Below are 21097 nucleotides of genomic sequence, written 5' to 3'. Positions count from 1 at the left end.
TTGAGGTTTTACGTTTAGGTCTTTGATACGCAGAGGAACTCAAATCATTCTACAAAAAAGATACATGCACACACATGTTTATTGCAGCACTATTCACAATAGCAAAAACATGGAATCAACCATGCTGCCTGTTGAAACTGGACTGGATAAAATAAAGTGGTACATATACACAATTTAATACTATGCCGTCATAAAGAAGGACAAACATATGGACTTCACAGGAACTTGGATGGATTTAGAGTCTATAATACTCAGTGATCTATCATAGAAACAAAGAACTGAGTACCACATATTCTCACTGATAAGTAGACCCTGAACATTTACCATAGTACTATAAGAAAGGGATTGGCAGTAGTGGAATACTGCCAGGGGAGGGGGGAGGCACACAACATCAATAAGAGTACCTGATGTCAAGTGGGGCCCAAAGGGAGGCCCAAACTTTCCCTGTACGATGACCACTTATATACCTAATTCTGAATTGTACCCCACATCTTTCAAATTTTTTTTAAAAGTAATCATTTTCTTTTCTTTTAGAATGACTTGAGCAGACTATTCTTAGAATTGAAGATATTTGTTGTCCTGTATACAATATATCTAGTTTACGGACTTTAAAAAAACTTTATTTGGCAGTTTTGACATGCATAGATAAAATAGAAAAAAATCATGCTTCTCCATTTATTAGAGATAATGATAACTCTAATTTACTAAGCACTTACTCTGTCAGGAGCTGAAATGTTTTTCATATATTATCTTACTTGCTCTTCATGTCTGCCATATGATGTAGTTTTTATAATCCCCATCTCACAGATTGAAAATTGAAGCTTAGGAATGTTAAGTAAGTTATACAAGTTATCTATAAATTGTAAATGGCAGAATCAGAATTTGAGTTCAGGTGTCTCCTGCTCCAAGATCTTATTCTTAGTTGTTCTAATACTCTGCCTGCCTACACTGACTACTCTTATTGAAGAGTGGGTGATGTTTCCATTATCTGAGTCACAAATAATGGCAAACTTTATACACAAATTGTACTTCATTTTTCTACAAATATGCATTGATATGTCATGTTCAGGACTTGGACTTGGGGTTACAGAGATAAATACAACATGAATAAAACACAACTTGTATATTTTAAGAAATTCTCCAGTCTAGTGGGATCATGTAAACAGATATATTACAACTTTATTAAAGCAAGTACTAATTAAATATACTCAGCTCTCTAGGACTAAATTGACTGTCACTAATTTTTTTTTTTTATCCACACAGGATTTAATATAATGTTTTTCATCTTGATAAACCATGGGTTATCTCATAGAGTGTCAAAGTTAAGTTAAACTCACTTTAATTTAAAAAATAAATATATGTGATATGCCATTTTTTTGAGGGGGGCGAGAAGTGGCATGAACAATAGTAACAGGACATGTGACTTCAAAACAATTGGGAATCATTGGGAAATAAGGATCTGAGTAGACTTTGATAAAATAATTAGTGAATAATGTGCTACCTTTCCCGCTCCCCTTTTACCCTCTAGGTGCTGAATGAGGAGCAAGAAAAGCTTACTGGGGATCTTCTGTTGTCAAAATATGATACTCTCAAGATTATTAAACATTTACAGGAAAATTGGACAGATATTGGGCTTGGGATATTTGGTCGTCATAAAAGTTTGGAGGGGGAGATGCCACCAGAGCAACAGTATATGGAGGAAATTATCAAAAACATAGGAAAACTCTACAAAGATTATGAAGTAAGAATAACCGGGGAAAATGGTAAGAAAATACCCATGATGAATAGATTTCTGGGCATTATAAAACATTTCAACAGCAATTATTTTCAGTACAACTAATATTTAAAATAAAAGTAATACATATGGGTTTAAAAACCAAGCAAAATAAACAAAGCATTGAACATCACTTTTTTGAGATAAAATTGAATTGTGGCCTCACTGTGACACCCAGGCCGGAGTGCAGTGGCACAATTCAGGCTCACTGTAGCCTCTGTCTCCTGGGCTCAGGAGATCTTTCTACATCAAGTTGCTGAACTACAGGTATATACCACCAGCCTGGCTAATATTTTTAATTTTTAATTTTTTAATTTTTTGTAGAGACAAGGTTTTGCTATGTTGCCCATAGTGGTCTCAAATTCCTGTGCTCAAGCAATCCTTTCACCTTGGCCTCCCAAAATGCGGGATTATAGGTGTGAACTACATGCTTGACCTCATTCACCTACATAAAGTGTATACCTTCACATATTTAAAATGTACAGTTAAATTATTATTAGTTTTATATTTAGGTCTTTGATCCACCTAGAGTTGATTTTTGTATATGGTGATAGATAGGGGTCCAGTTTCATTTTTCTGCATGTGGTCAGCCAGTTTTCCCAGCGCCATTTGCTAAATATGATCTCTTTTCCCCAGTGATTGTTATTGGTGGCTTTGTCAAAGATGAGTTGGTTGAGGGACCAAGTTTTTGCTTCCAGAATCTCTGTCCTGTTCCATTGGTCTGTGTGCCTATTCCTGTACCAGTACCATGCTGTCTTGGTTACTGTAGCCTTGTAATAAAGTTTAAAGTCTGGAAGTTTGATAACTCATGTTTTGTTCCTTTTGCTGAGAATATTTTGGCTATTCGTGCTCTTTTTTGCTTCCATATGAATTTCTGTATTTTCATTTCCAGTTTTGAGAAAAATAATGTTGGTAGTTTGATGGTCATTGTATTGAATCTGTAGATTGCTTTGAATAGGATGAACATTTTGACAATATTGATTCTTTCAGTCTGTGAGCATGGGATGTTTTTTCATTTGTTTGTGTCATCTTTGATTTCTCTAAGCAGCGTTTTGTAGTTCTTGTTGAAAAGATCTTTCACTTCACTGGTTAGGTGGATGCCAAGGTATTTAATTATTTTAATGTGTGACTCTTGTGAATGGGATTGTTCTTTTCATTTGGTTTTCTGTCTGCTTGTTGCTGATGTATAGAAATGTAACTGTCTTTTGCACATTGATTTTGTACCCTGAATTACAAGAATCCTTGAAAAAAAGTAGGAAACACTCTTATGCACATTGGAGTGGGCAATGAATTCTGGACCGAATCCCAAAAAAGCGAATGCCATAAAAACTAAAGATGGACAAGTGAGACCTCATCAAACTGAAAAGATTTTGCACAGCAAAATAAACCATCAAGAGAATGGGGAGACAACTCACAGAATGGGAAAAAATATTTATAAATTGTGTGTCTGACAGAGGCTTAATTAACATCCAGGATCTACAAGGAACTCAAATGAAGTAAAAGGAAGAAACCAAACAACCACATTAAAAAGTGGACAAAGGACATGAATAGACACTTTTCAAAGGAAGACATATAAGCAGCCAACAGATACATGAAAAATGCTCAGCCTCACTAATCATCAGGGAAATGAAAATCAAAACTATAACAAGATACTACCTCAAAACTACGGTGAGATACCACCTAACTTCAGCAAGGATGGCCATCATTAATAAATCAAAAAACAATAGATGTTGGTGTGGATATGGAGAAAAGGGAATGTATCTACACTGTTGGTGGGAGTGCAAGCTTGTTCAGACTCTATGGAAAGCAATGTGGCAATTCCTAAAATAACTACAAATTGACCTTCCAGAGGATCCAGGAATTCTTCTCCTGGGAGTATACCCAGAAAAACATAAATAGTTCTACCAAAAAGACACCTACACATGCATGTTTATAGCTACACTATTCACAATAGCAAAAACATGAAACCAACCTTACTGCCCATAGAAAATGGACTGGATAAAGAAAATGTGGTACATATATACAATGGAGTATTATGCAGCCATAAAGAAGAACAAAATCATGGACTTTGCAGCAAGTTGGATGGGGCTGGAGACCATCATACTTAGTGATGTATCACAGAAACAAAGGACTGAATTCCACATGTTCTCATTCATAAGTGGAATCTGAACATTAATCACATTAGCACAAGGGAGCAATTGGCAGTCACTGGGAACTGGGAGGGGGAGGGGGCACATAATAACGCAAAGTGTACCTGGTCCTATACCAGTGGGAATGAGGGCCAGTTGGAGGACCACATTTCACCTACATGCAGCCTACTTGTGTAGTTAATCCTTACTTGTACCCCACATCTCTATAATAAAATAAAATTTAATTTGGAAAGGATTTTTAGTCTATTCACAGATGTGTATATCCATTATCTCATCATTTTAGAATATTTTAACCAAAATAAACCTCAAAAGAAGCCCCAAACTAGGTGTGGTGGCTCATGCTTATAATCCAAGCACTTTGGGAGGCTGAGGTGAACGAATCGCTTGAGCTCAAGAGTTTGGGATTAGTCTGGGCAATATAGTGAGACCCTGTCTCTACAAAAATAAAAATAAAAAAATCAGCTGGGTATGGTAGCATACACCTGTAATCCTAGCTACTCAGGAGACTGAGGCTAAAAGATCACTTGAGCCCAGGAGTGCAAGGCTGCAGTGAGTCATGATTTTGCCACTGCCTTCCAGTCTGGGTGACAGAGACCCCAACTCAAACAAACAAACAAACAAACAAAGAAACCCAACCATACTCCATACCCTTTAGCTGTCACCCTCTTATACTATCATCCCCACCCATCCTCACCTGAGTTCTGTGTCTGTTTTCTGTTTCTATAGATTTCCCTGTTCTGGACTTTCATATGAACAAAATCATATGCTATGTGATTTTTTGTGACTAGTTTCTCTCATTTAGCATAATGTTTTCAAGGTTCATCCATGTTTTAGCATGTATCAGTACTTCATTTTTATGGCCTACTACTATTTTCTTGCATGTATATATCACATTTTGTTCATCATTTCATCCTGTTGGTAGAAATTTGGGTTGTTTCTACTTTTTGCTGTCATGAATAATGCTGATATAAACATTTGTATACACATTTTTGTGTGGACATGTGTTTTTGTTTCTCTTGACTATAGGTCCAAAAGTAGAATTCCTGGGCATTTGGAAATTCTATCTGCAACTTTTTTAAGACTGCCACATTGTTTTCAAAGAGGCTGCATCATTTTCTGTTCCCACCAACAGTATACGAACATTCTAATTTTTCTACCTACCTTAAAAAGTAAGAAAAAGTCCTTTTCTTACTTTTTAATTCTCACCATACTAGTAGGTGTGAAATAACATTATTGTATTTTTGACTTGTGTTTTCCTTATGACTAATGATGTTAAACATTTTTTAAAGGCTTATCAACCATTTGTATATCTTCTTTGGAGAAATGTCTGTTCAAATCCTTTGCCCATGTTTTATTTTTCTAAGTGAGACAAAAGTCGAGATTCATGCTCTTGGTTATAATACACATAGCAATATTCCAAGAACTGATATCCTAGTTCAGCATGAGTGGGTATTGCATGTTATTTTGTACTGTTATGCCTTGTATTAGGATTCTAGACAAATATCCACCAGATGACAATATAACTCTTTGAAATTTTCACATTGAATGAAATCATCTGAGATATTAGTCTGTGAAATAACGTCCTACATAAGTGATTCTTAAACTTTAGTGTGATTTAGGGATTTGATGAAAAATGCAGATTCCTTAACCTCAGTCCTTCTGGTACACTATGTCTAAAAATGCCCACAGACTGGTAATTTTAGCAAGCATTCCAGGTGATTCTGATGCCAATGGTTCATGTATCCATGTACCATACTTTTAGAAAAAGAATCCTTTGTTAGGAGCCTGTTAGTAGCTAACTCGAACATAAATGTAAAACACCTTTTCACACATACTCTAATGATATTCTTTCTTCATGTTTTAATTGAGTTGTCTTTTTATTATTGAGTTGTAAGACTTCTTAATATAGTCTGGATACAAGTCCCTTTTCAGATATATGAATTATAAATATTTCCTCCCATTATGTGGGCTGCCTTTTCATTTTCTTGATAGTATCCTTTTAAGTACAAAAGCTTTTAATTTTGAAGTTTATCCAATTTACATATATTTTTTCTTGTTTTGTTTTTGTGCTTTTAGTGTCATATCTAAGAATCCTTTGCCAAATTCAAAGTTATAAAGAGTTACACTTATGTTTCTTCTAAAAGTTTTTATAGTTTTGCTCTTATATAATATTTGATTCATTTTGAGTTAATTTTTAAATATGGTATGAAGTAAGGTTCCAATTTCATTCATTTGCATATGGATATTCAGTTGTCCCAGCACCACTTGTTGAAAATACCATTTTTTTCTCATTTAATGAGAAAATCAATTAACCAGAGATCTATAGGCTTATTTTGTACTCTCAACTCCTCCCCTCAGTCCCTGGCAGCCACTACTCCATTCTATTTCCATGAATTTGACCTACTCCAGATACTTCATATAAGCAGAATCACACTGTGTGTGTGTGTGTGTGTGTGTGTGTGTGTGTGTGTGTGTGGTGTGAGAGAGAGAGAGAGAGAGAGAGAGAGAAAGAGACAGAGACAGACAGGCAGACACACTGGCTCATTTCACTTAGCACATTTCACTTAGCAGTGTCTTCAAAGATTTCCCTCCTTCCTAAGGCTGAGTGATATTCCATTGTATATATCCCCCACACGTCACCCATTCCTTAACCATTGATGGACACCAAGGTTTCCTCCACCTCCTGACTATTGTGAAAATGTTGCCATAAACATGGGTATACAAGTATTGCTTTCAGTTCTTTTGGGCATACAGCCAGAAGTGGGATTGCTGAATCATTTGGCAGTTCTATTTTTAATTTTTTGAGGATCCACCACACTGCCTTCTACAATACCTTTCACTCCACATTCCCACCAACAGTATACAAGTATCCAACCTCTCACATTCTCACCAGCACCAGTCATTTTCTATCTCTTTGATAGTAGTCATCCTAATGGATGTGAGGTAATATCCACCTATAGTTTTGATTTGCATTTCTCTGATGATTAGTAATGTTGAGATGATCTGTGTTCTATTAAAAGAAACATAACTATCCATGTCATTCATGTATATGCATCTATATGTATTATGTTATATAATATGACCTTACAGGCTTGGAGAAAAAAATAGAGAAAAGAGTGCATCAAAAAAAATTTCTTTTGAAAGCAGAATTTATTGAGAGGACAGAAAAGCTCCCACAGTGGGAGGGGGCCTGAGGGGGTTGCCATGGTGCATCAAATTTTTATGGGGAATTCCTGGTAAAGATGGGGCTGGGTTAAAGGGCAGAGGAAGGGTAAGGAGGATAACGTTGAAGAGGAAGCTGAACCAACAAGGAAATGGGGAAAAGCTCTAAAGTGAATGTGTGTAATCCAATGACATTTATACATTTGTGTAAATCAAACATGTTTATTCATAGAAAAGTAAAATTATGACTTAGCAACAAAGTACTATTTGCAGCTGTAAAACCACAAAATTGGAGCCCAACAGACAATCAGAAGAAAATGCATGAGATCTGAAGGTGACTAGGACAGGCTAATTTTCAAAGGCATTAAGTACTCATGAGAAGATGTCCCTGCTCAATTGGGTAGTGTTTAAAACTGATTTTGTAATTACTTGTTTATAGTTTGTGTTTATGGCCAAACAATAACCACTTCTTCCCTTTTGTTAATTCATAGACTAAGACCTTTTTATTCTCATATTGCGCTCTTCCCTCATTTGCATGTGTCTGTGTGAAATAACTTTCTTTTTCCTTGAAGGCATCTCTTTGGCATTTCCTATAGTGGTGGATCTGCTGATAAGTTCTGTTAATTTTAATTTTGTGCTTAAAGGCTATTTTATCTCTGTACAAGAATTCGAATTGGGCTGCAACTTTCTCTCAGTGCTTTATCCAATGTGCTATTAAATATCCACTGAGTTTTAAATTTCAATTGCATTTTTTTTAGTTCTAGAATATATTAACTTTTCGAGTTTCTAGTTTTTCCGCTAAAATTTTCCACATTATTGAATAACTTTAAAATTTTAATTAAAGTTAATTTAAAGTCCATGCTGATAATTGGATAACATCTGGTTCTTCTGTAGGTCTTTTTTTATTGTCTGTATTATGTCTTGGGTTTTGAGTCAGCTCTTCTCATATGCCTGACCATTTCTGATTGAATGTTGATCATTGTATGTGAAAAAGTTCTAGGACAATTTGAAACTCTAGGTGATGCCATATTCCATAAGAATGATTTTACTTTTTCTTCTGGCAGGTAATTTCAGGTAGGGCAGATTATTTTAATCTAAGTAGGTCTACTGAGCTGAAATGATGTCTGGCTTCAGGCTTTGTGAAGACTTGTCTATTCTGTTCCATTCTTATTCTTAAGGTGTAGTGCTTCAAGGATTCAGGGGTCCCCAGTGAAGCTTAGTGTGTTTACCAGGGCCCCTACTCCCTAGAAAAATCTGAATTTCAATTTTTCCCCCTACCTCTGCCAAGTACATGACCTCATGTCCCAGTTTGCCATGAGAGATATTGAAAACCAGCCTCCCAAACCTGTGAGAGATATTAAAAATCCATCAAAGCACTTTTGCTCAGTGTGTCAGGTATTCCTGAAAAATTCTTTTTAGTAGAGTATGCCAGAAACTCTGACTCATTGATTGGCACTCTTGTTCAATACAAAACTATACTACATGGGAAAGCATAATCTTAATTTTCTGTAACAGCAATAATATAGATAAAATGACAATACTTACCCATGAAAGTACAGTAGGCCCTCTATATCTGCAGGTTCTACATCCTCAGATTCAACTAAGCATGGATTGAAAATATTCTGAACAAACCTCAATAAGCAATAAAAATAATAAAAATTAAAAAAACAATACAGTATAACTGTTTATATAACATTTACATTGTATTAAATTTAAAGTAATCTAAAGATGATTTAAAGTATACAGGAAGATGTGCATAGGTCATATACAAATATCAGATCATTTTGTATAAGGGACCCAGGCATCCATGGATTTTGGTGTCCATAGGGGGTCTGAAACCAATCTATTGTGGATACTGTGGGATAACTGTATATAGTGGGCAGAGAAAAATGATGTAGCAAATCGTTTAAAATAAAGGAGGAAGTCAAAATTAGGAATAATGGTGAAATTAACAGATGATTCTGAATACTCCTAGAGGATCAAAATGTACTGATGAAAGCAGTGAAGATATTTTCATTAAGAGCAAGGGAAACAGTTTACTTTTTAGTTATTTTTCTCTATATAACTCTAACATGAGAGCATTTTCATTTATTCTTTTGCAAATGAGTTAAGACAAAGAGAGGTATTTTGACATGATCTCACAGTGAATCAGTCTACTGAATTTACATTAGGATCCAAATTCAACTTTTGTTCAGACCAAAAACTATAAATTTCATGAAAACTTGAACAATGAATGACCAAAAAGTGATTCAATAAGTATGATAATCTAAATTTCATTTCTTATCAACTATCCCATAATCATGAGGAAGCTGTTTATCATCATTGTCCTCTTAACAAAATCACTTAGTGAATTTATGATTACAGAAAACTAAGGCTGATAGTTTTGGGGTATAATGCATTTGATTATCCGCTAAGAAGGCAAGAAACTTAGAATGTAAACTGTCATTGAAGAAATAGTCCATTAGTCATAAAAGCACCATGCTTATTCACTAAACATTTACTTAGGAACTGCTTTCTGTAAGATTCTCTGCTAGACAGGTTGTAGGATAATAAAAACTTGAAAAAAGATATGCCTTTGCTCAGTAGGATTTTATAATTTAGAATTGAAGTAGTAATCTTATAAATACTTCTAAAAGTTAATGCTTTTCTCATTTTTCTAGGTATTTCTAAAATTCTTCTGAGTGTGATTAATTCTCTTGACTTCTGCTCTTTCAAGTTGGAAAACTTCCTGGAGTTTCCTGATATGCCTCTTGAAGAATGGCAGGGAGTTAGTAAAAAAATTAATGAAATTAAATCACAGTTGGAGACATTGATAAGCATTATTGGTATTGTCCCACAGTTCATAGATGTAGACCCTGGCCTGTAAGTTTCCATACATTTCTTTTGTTTTGAGAGAATTATCTTAAAACTTTATTGCAATATAATTTATATATCATACAATTCACCTTTTAAAGTATACAATTCAGGGGTTTTTCAGTATATGTAAAGGTATCAGTAAACATCACCAGTCAATTTTAGAACATATCATTACTATAAAAAGAAGCCTTAAATACATTAGCTATCACTCTGCAATCCTCCATTCTCTCCCACCGACTCTACCGCCAGCCCTTAGAAATCACAAGTCTAGCCGGGCTCGGTGGCTCAGCCTGTAATCCCACGCCTTTGGGAGGCTGAGGTGAGTGGATTGCCTGAGCCCGCGGGTTTGAGACCTGCTTGGGCAGTGAGACCTCATCTCTACAATAAATCAAAAAATCAGCCGGGCGTGGTAGCGCATACCTGTAATTCCGGCTACTCGGAAGGCTGAGGCAGAAGGATTGCCGGAGCCCAGCAGGGGAGGCTGCGGTGGCCGGGAGCCCCCACTGCACTCCAGTCTGGGCCACCGAGTGAGACTCCAACTCAAAAAAAAAAAAAAGAAAAGAAATCACAAGTTTACTTTCTGTCTCTGTTGAGTTCCTTGCTCTGGACATTTTATATTAAAAGAATCATATATTATGTGATCTTTTGTGATTAGCTTCTTTTAGTTAGCCTAATGTTTTCAAGGTTCACCTATGTCGTAGCATGTATCAGTATTTTGTTCATATACATATACATATACATATACATATATAACAATACATATGTTGCCTAGGCTGGTCTGGAACTCCTAGGCTCAAGCAGTCCTCTTGTCTTGGCCTCTCAAAGTGCTGAGATTACAGATGTGAAACCACCACGCCCAGCCATATGTCTTTTTATTATTGAGTTGTAAGAGTTCTTTATATATTCCAGATATAAGTCTCTTTTCTGATACACAAATTGCAATATTTTCTCCATCCCGTAAGTTGTCTTTTTATTTTCTTGATGGTGTCACTTAAAAGATCATAAGTTGTTAATTTTGATGAAGTCCAGTTTTTCTTTCTCATTGTTACTTATGCTTTGGTATGATATCTAAGAATCTTTTGCCAAATCCAAAGTCATGAAAATATATCCCTATGTTTTCTTCTAAGAGTTTTATAGCATTTGCTCTCCCATTCTTCTCTTGTTCCTATTCTTAGAGGAAAAGCATCCAGTCTTTCATTGTTAAATATAGTCAGCTGTGGGTTTTTCTTAGATGGCTTTTATCAGATTTAGGAAATTTTTCTCTCTTCCTAATTTGTTGCATGCTTTTACACGAAAAGGTATTGAATCTTTGTCAAATGCTTTTTCTACATTTTTTGAGATAATCATTTGGCTATTTTTATGATATTTCTATTTATATGATATATTACATAATTTTTTGGATATTAAATCAACCTTGCTTTCCTAGGATAAATCCTACTTTGTCATGGTGTATAATACTTTTTATTGGTATATATCAGTGTATAATACTTTTCTTAGGCATTAGATTCTCATAAGGAGCACACAAGATCAGCCTGGGCAACATAGTGAGACCCTATCTCTACAAAAAATTGAAAAATTAGTCAGGAATGGTGGTGTGTGCCTGTAGCACCAGCGACTCAGGAGGCTGAGGTGGGAAGATTGCTTGAGCCCAGGAGTTTGAGGTTGCAGTGAGTTGTGATTGTACCACTTCACTCTAGCTTGGGTTACATAGCAAGGTCCTATATCTAGAAAAATAAAAAATAAATTTTTAAAAATAATTTTTACCAGTTTCGCTGGGGTATGAGCCAGGCCTGCTCTTTATACTGTCATGCTGAAAGTCAGTCACAGAAAATTTAAAAATTCATTCTTCTCATTATATAAGAAGATCCTATGGCCTAGAAGTGAATGTAAAAAGTATATATGTTTACAATAGAGAGCTAATATTGAAGAGAAGATCTACTTTGACCAAAGTGCATCTTGCTAATTGCTACCTACCTAGGGATTAGAAAAGCTGTATCAGTGCGTAAGCCATTATACCAGGTAATTCAGCGTTTTGGTTAATCTTGTCTTGAGTCTCATACAACTGAAAGCATCTAAATTTATTAAGCCCAGTCAAATAAAACTTTTTCTCTTAGCTGATTCCTCTCTCCCCTCTCCTCCCCTCCCCTACCCTTCCTTTTCTTTATAGAGACAGGGTTTCACTCTGTTACCAGGGCTGGAATGCAGTGGTATTGATCATAGCTCACTGTAACCTCGACCTCCTGGACTCAGGCAGTCCTCCTGCCTCCGCCTTCCTTGTATCTAGGACTACAGTCAGGTACCACTGTGCCTGGCTAAGTTTTTAATTTTTTGTAGCCATGAGAGTCTCACTGTGTTGCCTAGGTTGGTCTCATACTCCTGACCTCAAGCAAGTGTCCCGTCTTAGCCTCCCAAAGTGCTAGGATTATAGGCATGAACCACTACACCTGGTTTAATAGTTACTTTCATATTCTAAGTAAGTCATTTATCTTTATTTTACTTTATTTTTCCTTCAGGGTACTCCAAACATATATATTTAACATGATTCAACAATGGATTTTGAAGATAGGCAATGAAATAAACAATGGTAACATTGAACTTCAGCGCTACGTATGTACTTGTAAAGATTTGTGAGGTTATATTTTGCCTTGGCTGGGGGTTTTTGTCAAGGAAAAACTAGGCTCTTCCTATCCAATTGAAGCAGGGGACTAAAATGGAAGCTTACGTGTTAATTCTCAAATGATTTTTCGGTGGATTTTTAAAAGCAGAATATTCCTGCCTCTGGAATGAAGTTTTAGAGATGATCAAAAGTTTTTGGTTTGTCTGGGTATGCTGGTTTCTACAACCTGTAATCCCAGCAATTTGAGAGGCTGAGGCAGAAGGATTGCTTGAGCAGGAGTTCGAGACCAACCTGGGCAACAGAGTGAGATCCTATCTCTACAAAAAGTCAGAACATTAGCCAGCTGTGGTGGCATGTGCCTTTAGTAGTCCCAGTTACTTGGGAGGCTGAGGCAGAAGGATCTCTTAAGCCCAGGAGGTTGAGGCTGTGGTGAGCCATGATTGTGCTACAGCACTCCAGCCTGGGTAACAGAGTAAGACCCTGATTCAAGAAAAAAAAGTTTTTGAGTTTTAATTATTATCTTTACTCTCTGTTCAGTCTTCTGAATATATTTTTCCTCAATGGCATTAGTCTAGGATGTGACCATTTTAAGGATTTATGTCGGATTCTGTTTCTGCCATCCTTTCAGCCCCTGACTGATTGAAGGAATGACAGAAACATGATAGTAGCAGGAAAGAGAAGATACTATTGGTCTGTAATTACTAGAACAAGTAGAATTATTCCACAATTGGGCCGGGCTCGGTGGCTCAGCCTGTAATCCCGCGCTTTGGGAGGCTGAGGTGAATGAATTGCCTGAGTCCAAGGGTTCAAGACCCGCCTGGGCAACTTGGCAAGACCTTATCTCTACAATAAATCAAAAATCAGTCGGGCGTGGTAGCGCACGCCTGTAATTCCGGCTACTCGGAAGACTGAGGCAGAAGGATCGCCGGAGCCCAGCAGGTCAAGGCTGCGGTGGCCGGGAGCGGCCACTGCACTCCAGTCTGGGCAACAGAGTGAGACTCCGACACACCAAAAAAAAAAAAAAAAATTATTCCACAATTGCGAAGAGTTGAACCTTTGGACTTCTTAGCCAGCTCAACGTGAAAGAATAATTTTCAGATGATGTCTTAGTTTACTACGTTTATTTCTGCGTCCTAGTCTTACTTATAATCTAAATTTACACAAGAATCTCTTATTATAAATAGACAGTATGTAAATATTTCAAATTACAGAATAGATTAAGTGAATTTAATTCATTTTAACATTGCTTAGCAAGACATCATGTTATATGGGATGACTACCTATGAAACACTGTATTGCATTACAGTTCCACTAGTTAATTGTAAGCATACAGACATCAGGAGTTAAGAAGCAAATGTATTCAGGCTGGAAATATGGATGCAAGGATCCCCAGACTTGGGGAAAACTCTTACGACAACGAAAATTAAGAAGAAAAAGAGTATTAGAGAGTCTGTCACATAGTGGGACTCCATAAATATTAGTTGAATGAAGTTAGGAGGAACATTTCACCAATGTTGGTGTCTGATGGTGCTGCTGCATTAATCCCTTCTTTGGCAAAATGCACAATTTACCATTTGGAATTTATTTTCATGGAATTATATACTCAACTTTTTGAATTCTAAAATTCAATGTTTATAATATAGGATTATTTAGAAAGTGCCTCCTTAACCTCTATTTTAACTCTGCATTATTATAAGCAATTTGTGTAGAAAACATGCAAGATTGTAAACTCCTTGAGGAATTATGTATATCCATATTAGCTGGCACAAGTATTTTTAAATGGAAAAGTTTGTCTTTTTTTGCCCACTATTCATTTTCCCTCTTGATCCATTTTCTTACTTCCAGTTGTTATTGTTGTTGTTTTTCCTTTGCCCCCTTATTCCAATTAACCTGTGCTGATTGACTGTCTAAAACAGTGGTCTCTAAACATTTCTTTTCTTTTTTTTTGAGTTGGAATCTCACTCTGTCACCCAGACTGGAGTGCAGTGGCCGCTCCCGGCCACCTCAGCCTTGCCTGCTGGGCTCCGGCGATCCTTCCGCCTCAGCCTTCCAAGTAGCCGGAATTACAGGTGTGCGCTACCACGCCCGGCTGATTTTTTGATTTATTGTAGAGATAAGGTTTCACCAAGTTGCCCAGGTGGGTCTCGAACCTGCGGGCTCAGGCAATCCACTCACCTCAGCCTCCCAAAGGCACGGGATTACAGGCTGAGCCACCAAGCCCAGCTAAACATTTCTTAAATGTACCTCTATCAGAAAAAAAATATTAAGCAAGTCATGACTCACTGAAGGCTCAAATTCCCGGGCTCAAGCAAGCCTTTCATCCCAGCCTCCCAAGTAACTGGGGCTACAGGTGTGCACCACCACACTCAGCTAATTTTTTAATTTTTTGTGGAGACGAGGTCTTGCTATGTTGTCTAGACTGGCCTTGAACTCCTGGGCTCAAGCAATCCTTTCACCTTAGTCCCCCAAAGTGCTGGGATTCTAGGTCTGAACCATTGTGCCCAGCCCTAACTTACTATTTCTAATTTACATGCAAGAATTACTCTATCAACATGCTTTGTACATTATAAAAATGTCAAATGGGATAAAATAAACAACATTTAAAAATAATTTTTAGTAATGGTTAAAAAATTGATATGATTAAAAAGGTTTTATAATTTTTTTATAACCACAGGTTAATACTTATTGAGAAAGTTATTTGAAGGTGTGCTTCTAAATTCTGGTTACTCTAGTATTTGTTTTTGATAACTGTCATTGCTAAAATGACAGTTCACTAGGAGATATGAATCCAAATTGAAGATATATATCACTGGCTGTGTTTTTAAATGATAATACTCATGTTTCAATTCCATCAATCAATTATGCAAGGATTTTTAAAAGTTAACTAGTGAAATTTTCCATCTATCATAATGTCAATCAGTTTTTCTTACAAACATTAGATGGTATAGCATTTCTATATTTTAACATAGTGTTCCTAGCCAATTGAAGTGCTTTATTTGTAAGATTTAAAACAGGTTAAAAACTTACTTATAGATTTTTAAGTACCTGAACTTGAGACTTTTAACTGGTGAACTCTGTGTCATTTTCAGCAACAAACTTACACCAAGATAGAAATACTTCCAACAGTCCATTTTTAAAATGGCTTCTCCATAGCTTAAGTTTATTTTACCCATTGTTAAATTCCACTTATATTTGAATGAACAAATTAAGTGTGCTTTTTTAAAAAAAAATCAACTAAGAAGTGACTAAGTACCTACTTGTCAGCACTGAAAAGGTTAGTAAGTTTGGAACAAGTCATTTCATAAAAGAACACTTAATTTATCTTAAAGTTCTTTTAAGACTTTTATTTATTTGTTCATTTATTTATTTATTCATTTATTTGTCGCAGTCTTATTCTGTCACCCAGGCTGGAGTTCAGTGGCATGCTCACGGTGGAACTACAGGCATGTACCATCACACCCAGCTAATTTTTTGATTTATTGTAGAGGTGAAGTTTGGCCAAGTTGCCTGGGGTTGGTCCCAAACCCCTGGACTCAGGCAATCCTCTTGCCTCTGCCTCCCAAAGTGCTGGGATTATAGGTGTGAACTACCACATCTGACTGGAGTTTTTGTTTTGTTTTGTTTTGCTTTTTAAGTGACAAAGTTTCACTCTGTCGCCTAGGCTGGAGCATTGAGGCACAATCATAGTTTACTATGGCCTTGAACTCCTGGCCTAAAGCAATTCTTTCACCTCAGCCTCTGGAGTAGCTGGGACTACAAGTGCATATCCCCATGTCCAATTAATTTAATTTTTTTTTTTTTTTTGTAGAGATGGGTGTCTCGCTATATTGACCAGGCTGGTCTCAAACTCCTGGCTTTAAGTAGATCCTCCCACCTTGGCCTAAGACTGTTTTTATATCAAAATCACAATAAATGTCTGTTTTAGTTTTTAAATTATCATATTCACTTTTCATCTCAAAAAGAATGTTGCATATCTTTCTGAAAGTAAAAGATACCCTTTTGTGTTTGATTTTAAATTCACCTATGATTTATTGCATGACTTTGATTCTGTCACTTAATATCTCTAATATAACTTTGAAATGTAGATAATGACATTCATTTGTGTTTATTTCCTAGGGATAGTCCAAAGATTGATTAATATTTCATGTAAGAAAAAATCAGTTATTTCAATGACAGTGTAATTCAAGCATTGGTATATGAAATTTATTTACTTTCATTGAGAAGCAGCAGAAGCACAGCTAGTGGGATATGTAGTGGTGGAAGTATCTTGGACTTGTGAGAAAGACATGTCTTTTGAACTCTTCCTTGGGAAAGACTGCCCTTTTTCCTGATATGTTAATTCAGGTGTAAAATACATCAATTAACATTGATTTAAGTCATTAACAACCTTCCCTTCTGAATTAAGAGGCAGGAAGTTTGGGATTTAATACTGGATAGGCAACCATGTTTTATTATTTGTTCATTCAACAAACATTTATTAAGCACTTACTCCCTGCTAAGTACAATGTGCGATATTAAGGGATAAAATGGTGACTCATGTCTTAAGGAGACACAGAGATTGCAGAAACATGTATAAATTATTATAACAGAGATATGTGCAAGGTGCTATTGAAATGTGGGAAAGGGAGCAAACTAAAGCCAGTGGAAATTAAAAAGTCTTCTCAGAGTAGAATATGTTTAAGCTTAGAAAAAAGAACTCAGGAACTAACCAAACAGAGAAAGAGAGTAGGGCATTGTAAGAGTTTGATGTGTCTGAATTTTTCATTTCATAAGGTTTTCTGCATATTATTTCTGGGACCCAGTCTCAGGAAACACTGTAATGCAGAGGTTCTCAAACTTTCTCTGTTTACAGTGCCCTTTTGGTTCTACTATTTTCATATTCCTAAGCCAAAAGAAATAACCTCATAGTTAAGTTTATTAAGTAGGTAAGTTCAAACAACTTACTAAATATTTAATGTCCTAACATTTAGTAGCTGGAAAATAATACGTATACATTGAAAAGAAAAACTTATTCTCATTTAATCAAAGTTTTACCCACTAATGGAGTGCATCATACTGGTTGGGCCTCATATAGTTTCTCTAACCTTGGAATCAGATAGGACGTTGCCATCTTCACTTCCTGTTTCATTTTGATTTTCACAATATTCATTTTTATCACACAAACACCAGTCAAACTAGCTTAGAAAAGATGTGATGTCATCAAAATTAACATAGCACATTGAAAGCTGAAACTGTTAACTATGTTAAGTTCATGCTGTGTCTGTCAGATATCACATATCACTGTTATTTCCCTCAATTTAAAACCCCTGGCATCACTATGAGCTTGCTGTGAAACCTTGGAATGCCTTGGTGTGCAATTTGAAAATGCAGCTTTAATGGGTTAGTACCCTTGACCAAGCTAAAGAAGAAGTATAGTGAGAGCAAAAGAAAATAGGATTACACTAGCAGAGTGATGATTTGATTTCATTTAAAAACTTTCATTAATATTCTTGAAAGTTAGACACAGGTATGATCATTTCTATTTTTACATTTCTTTGACTTATTTAAAAACGGGTCATTTATATTATAATCATTTTTTTTAACAGATTGATGAGTTGCATATATCTATGATCCAGTGGATGGTAAATTTGCTGATTTTGATGATACCTGACTTTACTGACCAAGACAGTCCCCCAAAGTTGGAGGAGGAAAGTGTTGAGAAACATGATGTAGGAGTTGCACAATTAGAGCTAGGTGCGATTGAACTGACAAGAAAATTGTCCCAATACTCCAGTTATTTGAGCAGGTAAAACTATCTGGTTATTTTATTTTTGGCCCTTTTGAAGAGTAAATGTAGCATAAAGCAGAGAAAAGAAAGGCAATGAAATAGTAGCAGTAAGAGTTTATTTTAAAATCTTGAAAGAAATACTAGTTCAGTTTTTCAGCTAGCTTCAGCACTGTGCCCAATTGGAATATGAGACTTAGGTTTTCTCTCAGTGGCCTTTAGAATTATTTTGAAAACAGTGTTAGCAGAGGCAGTATGGGAATTGTGTGAATGTGGGGTGAGAATTAGAAAGAAAATGACTCACTTGTATAAATAAGATATATCTTGTACCTTTGTACATGCTGGGGTCTGGGAGACATTTAAGAATAAACTTGTAGATTCCTGTGTAATTTCATGCAAAGTTGAATGTGTACTTTTATGTGCTTCACTAAATACCAACCAAAGCATCTTTTTCTAAAAAATGAAAAAAAAAACTCCTTGTATTGGAAAAGCTAGAAGATTCCCACTGAATAATGATGAGATCTGAAAAATTATAATCTGTTAACTAAGATGCAAGCTGTCACTATGATTACTTTAAATTGAGGGAGTGACTTTTAATGTCTAGCCAATTTTTCTCTTCATTTCAATTCAATGTTACCAATGGTCAAATGTGAGAGATGGAGGGGACAAAGAAGACAAGGGTGAGAAATTGAGAGACAAATATTCTCCTTGGTGAGTCAGTAGCTGAATTACTATGGTGAACTTCCACTGTGTCTGGATTTTTGGATTTAAACACTTGGAAGAAGAACCAACAATAAATAGGTCATGCTGAATACGAGTGTGTGTGCTCTTTTTTTTTTTTTTTTTTTGCAGTTGTTGCAAAGCAATGTCGCTGTGTAAAGCAATTAACTCACAAAAAAGTGCTACTGAAGAACTTTATGAACTGGATAATATGAAGGTAATGACTCTGTCTACTCCTTAGTTTTGTTTTTGTTTTTTGAGATTTAATTGATGTACAACAAACTGTACAATTTTATAAGCTCTGAAGTATGCACATACTCATAAAAATGGTCATTTCAGTAACAGTGAGGAACATAGCCAGCACACCCAAAGTTTCCTTGTATTTCTTTGTAATCTCTCCTTCCAGCCTCATCCTGTTCGCAGGTAGTGTCGGATCTATTTTCTAACACCAATGATTGTTTTTCATTATCTAGAAAAATGGAATTATACAGAATGTACTCTTTTTTGGTTTGACTTCTTTGACTAAGTGTAGTTACTTTGAGATTCACACATATTGTTACTTTTATCAGACTTCCATGCTGTCTATCAGACTAGTGCTGAATAGTATTTCATTGTATGGATAGACATAATTTACTTATCCTTTCTCTGGGGCATTTGAATTGTTCGGAGTTTTTAATAATTGCAAGGAAATCTTCAATGCATATTCTTATACTCGTCCTTGAATGGATATACACTTTAATTTCCCTTGAGTTAATATCTAGGAAGGGAATAGCTGAGTCATATGGAATGTGTATGTTTAACTTTTAAAGAAACTGTCAATCTTTCAAAATGCTTAATGGGTACAAAATATAGTTAGATAAAAGAAATAAGTGCTAGTATTAGATAGTACATTACAGAAATTATAGCTAACAATAATTTATTATATACTTCAAAATAGCTAGAACAGGTGTAATGTTCCCAACACAAAGATAAATATTTGAGGTGATGGATATCCCAATTACCCTGATTTAATTATTACACATTGTATACATGCATCAAAATATTACATGTACCCACAAAATAAGTGCAACTGTGATGTATCCATTTAAAAAAAAATGAATGAGCCACTTTTACACTCCTGCTAACAGTGTATGAGAGTTGCTTCACATCCTCATTGACACTTGATATAGTCAGTCTTTTAAATTTTATTGATTGATTGATTGATTGGTTGAGTCAGAGTCTCACTCTATTCCCCAGACTAGAATGCAGTGGCACACTCGCAGCAACTGCAACCTTGACCACTGGGCTCAGACGATCCTTCCACCTCACCTTCCAAGTAGCTGAAACCACAGGTGTGTGCCACCATGCCTGGCTAATTTTTTGATTTATTGTAGAGACGAGATCTCACCAAGTTGCCCAGGCTGGTCTCAAACCTCTGGGATCAGGCAGTCCTCTTGCCTCTGGCTCCCAAAGTGTTGGGATTGCAGGTGTGAGCCACCACACCCAGTAGTCTTTTTAATTTTAGATATTGCATAATGGATCTGGATAATGACATGTCATTGTTTTAATTTGCATTTTCTTAATGGTCATGATATTGAAACTCTTTTCACGCACTTATTTGTAACTCATATATGTTCTATGATGAAACATCTGTTCAAATCTTTGGCCCATTTGTTATCAGTTTGTTTGTTTTCTTATTATTGAGTTTTGGGAACTCTTTATATATTCTGGATACCAAGTCTTTTATCAGATATGTGATTTTAAAATCTTTTGACTGGGCACAGTGGCTAATACCTGTAATCCTAGTTGGGAGGTCAATCCACTTGAGGCCAGAAGTTTGAGACTAACCTGGTCAACACAATGAGACTCATCTCTACAAAGACATTTAAAAAAATAATTGGACACAGTGGCATGTACCTGTAGTCCCAGCTACTCCAGAGGCTAAGGCAGGAAAATTGCATGAGGCCAGGAGTTCAAGACTGCAGTGAGCTATGATTCTGACCCTGCACTCCAGTCTGGGCATCAGAGTGAACACTTGTCTCAAAAAACTCTTGGTCAGCCGGGCTCAGTGGCTC

General features: G+C 36.0%; 1 protein-coding gene across 1 annotated transcript in view; it reads left to right on the top strand.

Annotated features, from left to right (window-relative positions):
* Window positions 1–19260, top strand: part of LOC103263744 (axonemal dynein light chain domain-containing protein 1-like) — a gene marked incomplete at its 3' end in the record, with an annotated part of 56467 nt that extends 37207 nt beyond the window's left edge. The window contains exons 8-12 of the mRNA XM_008061417.1: window positions 1529–1763; window positions 9747–9948; window positions 12456–12549; window positions 18145–18344; window positions 19176–19260. Coding sequence (XP_008059608.1) covers window positions 1529–1763; window positions 9747–9948; window positions 12456–12549; window positions 18145–18344; window positions 19176–19260 — 816 coding nt within the window. The remainder of the gene's footprint in view (window positions 1–1528; window positions 1764–9746; window positions 9949–12455; window positions 12550–18144; window positions 18345–19175) is intronic.
* Between the last annotated feature and the right edge of the window lie 1837 nt (window positions 19261–21097).

This window comes from Carlito syrichta, unplaced genomic scaffold (genome assembly GCF_000164805.1).
Source record: "Carlito syrichta isolate Samal-C Ts95f unplaced genomic scaffold, Tarsius_syrichta-2.0.1 Scaffold305246, whole genome shotgun sequence".
Taxonomy (NCBI): domain Eukaryota; kingdom Metazoa; phylum Chordata; class Mammalia; order Primates; family Tarsiidae; genus Carlito; species Carlito syrichta.
The sequence above is the reverse complement of the archived record's forward strand: the minus strand, read 5'-3'. Positions and strand labels throughout refer to the sequence as shown.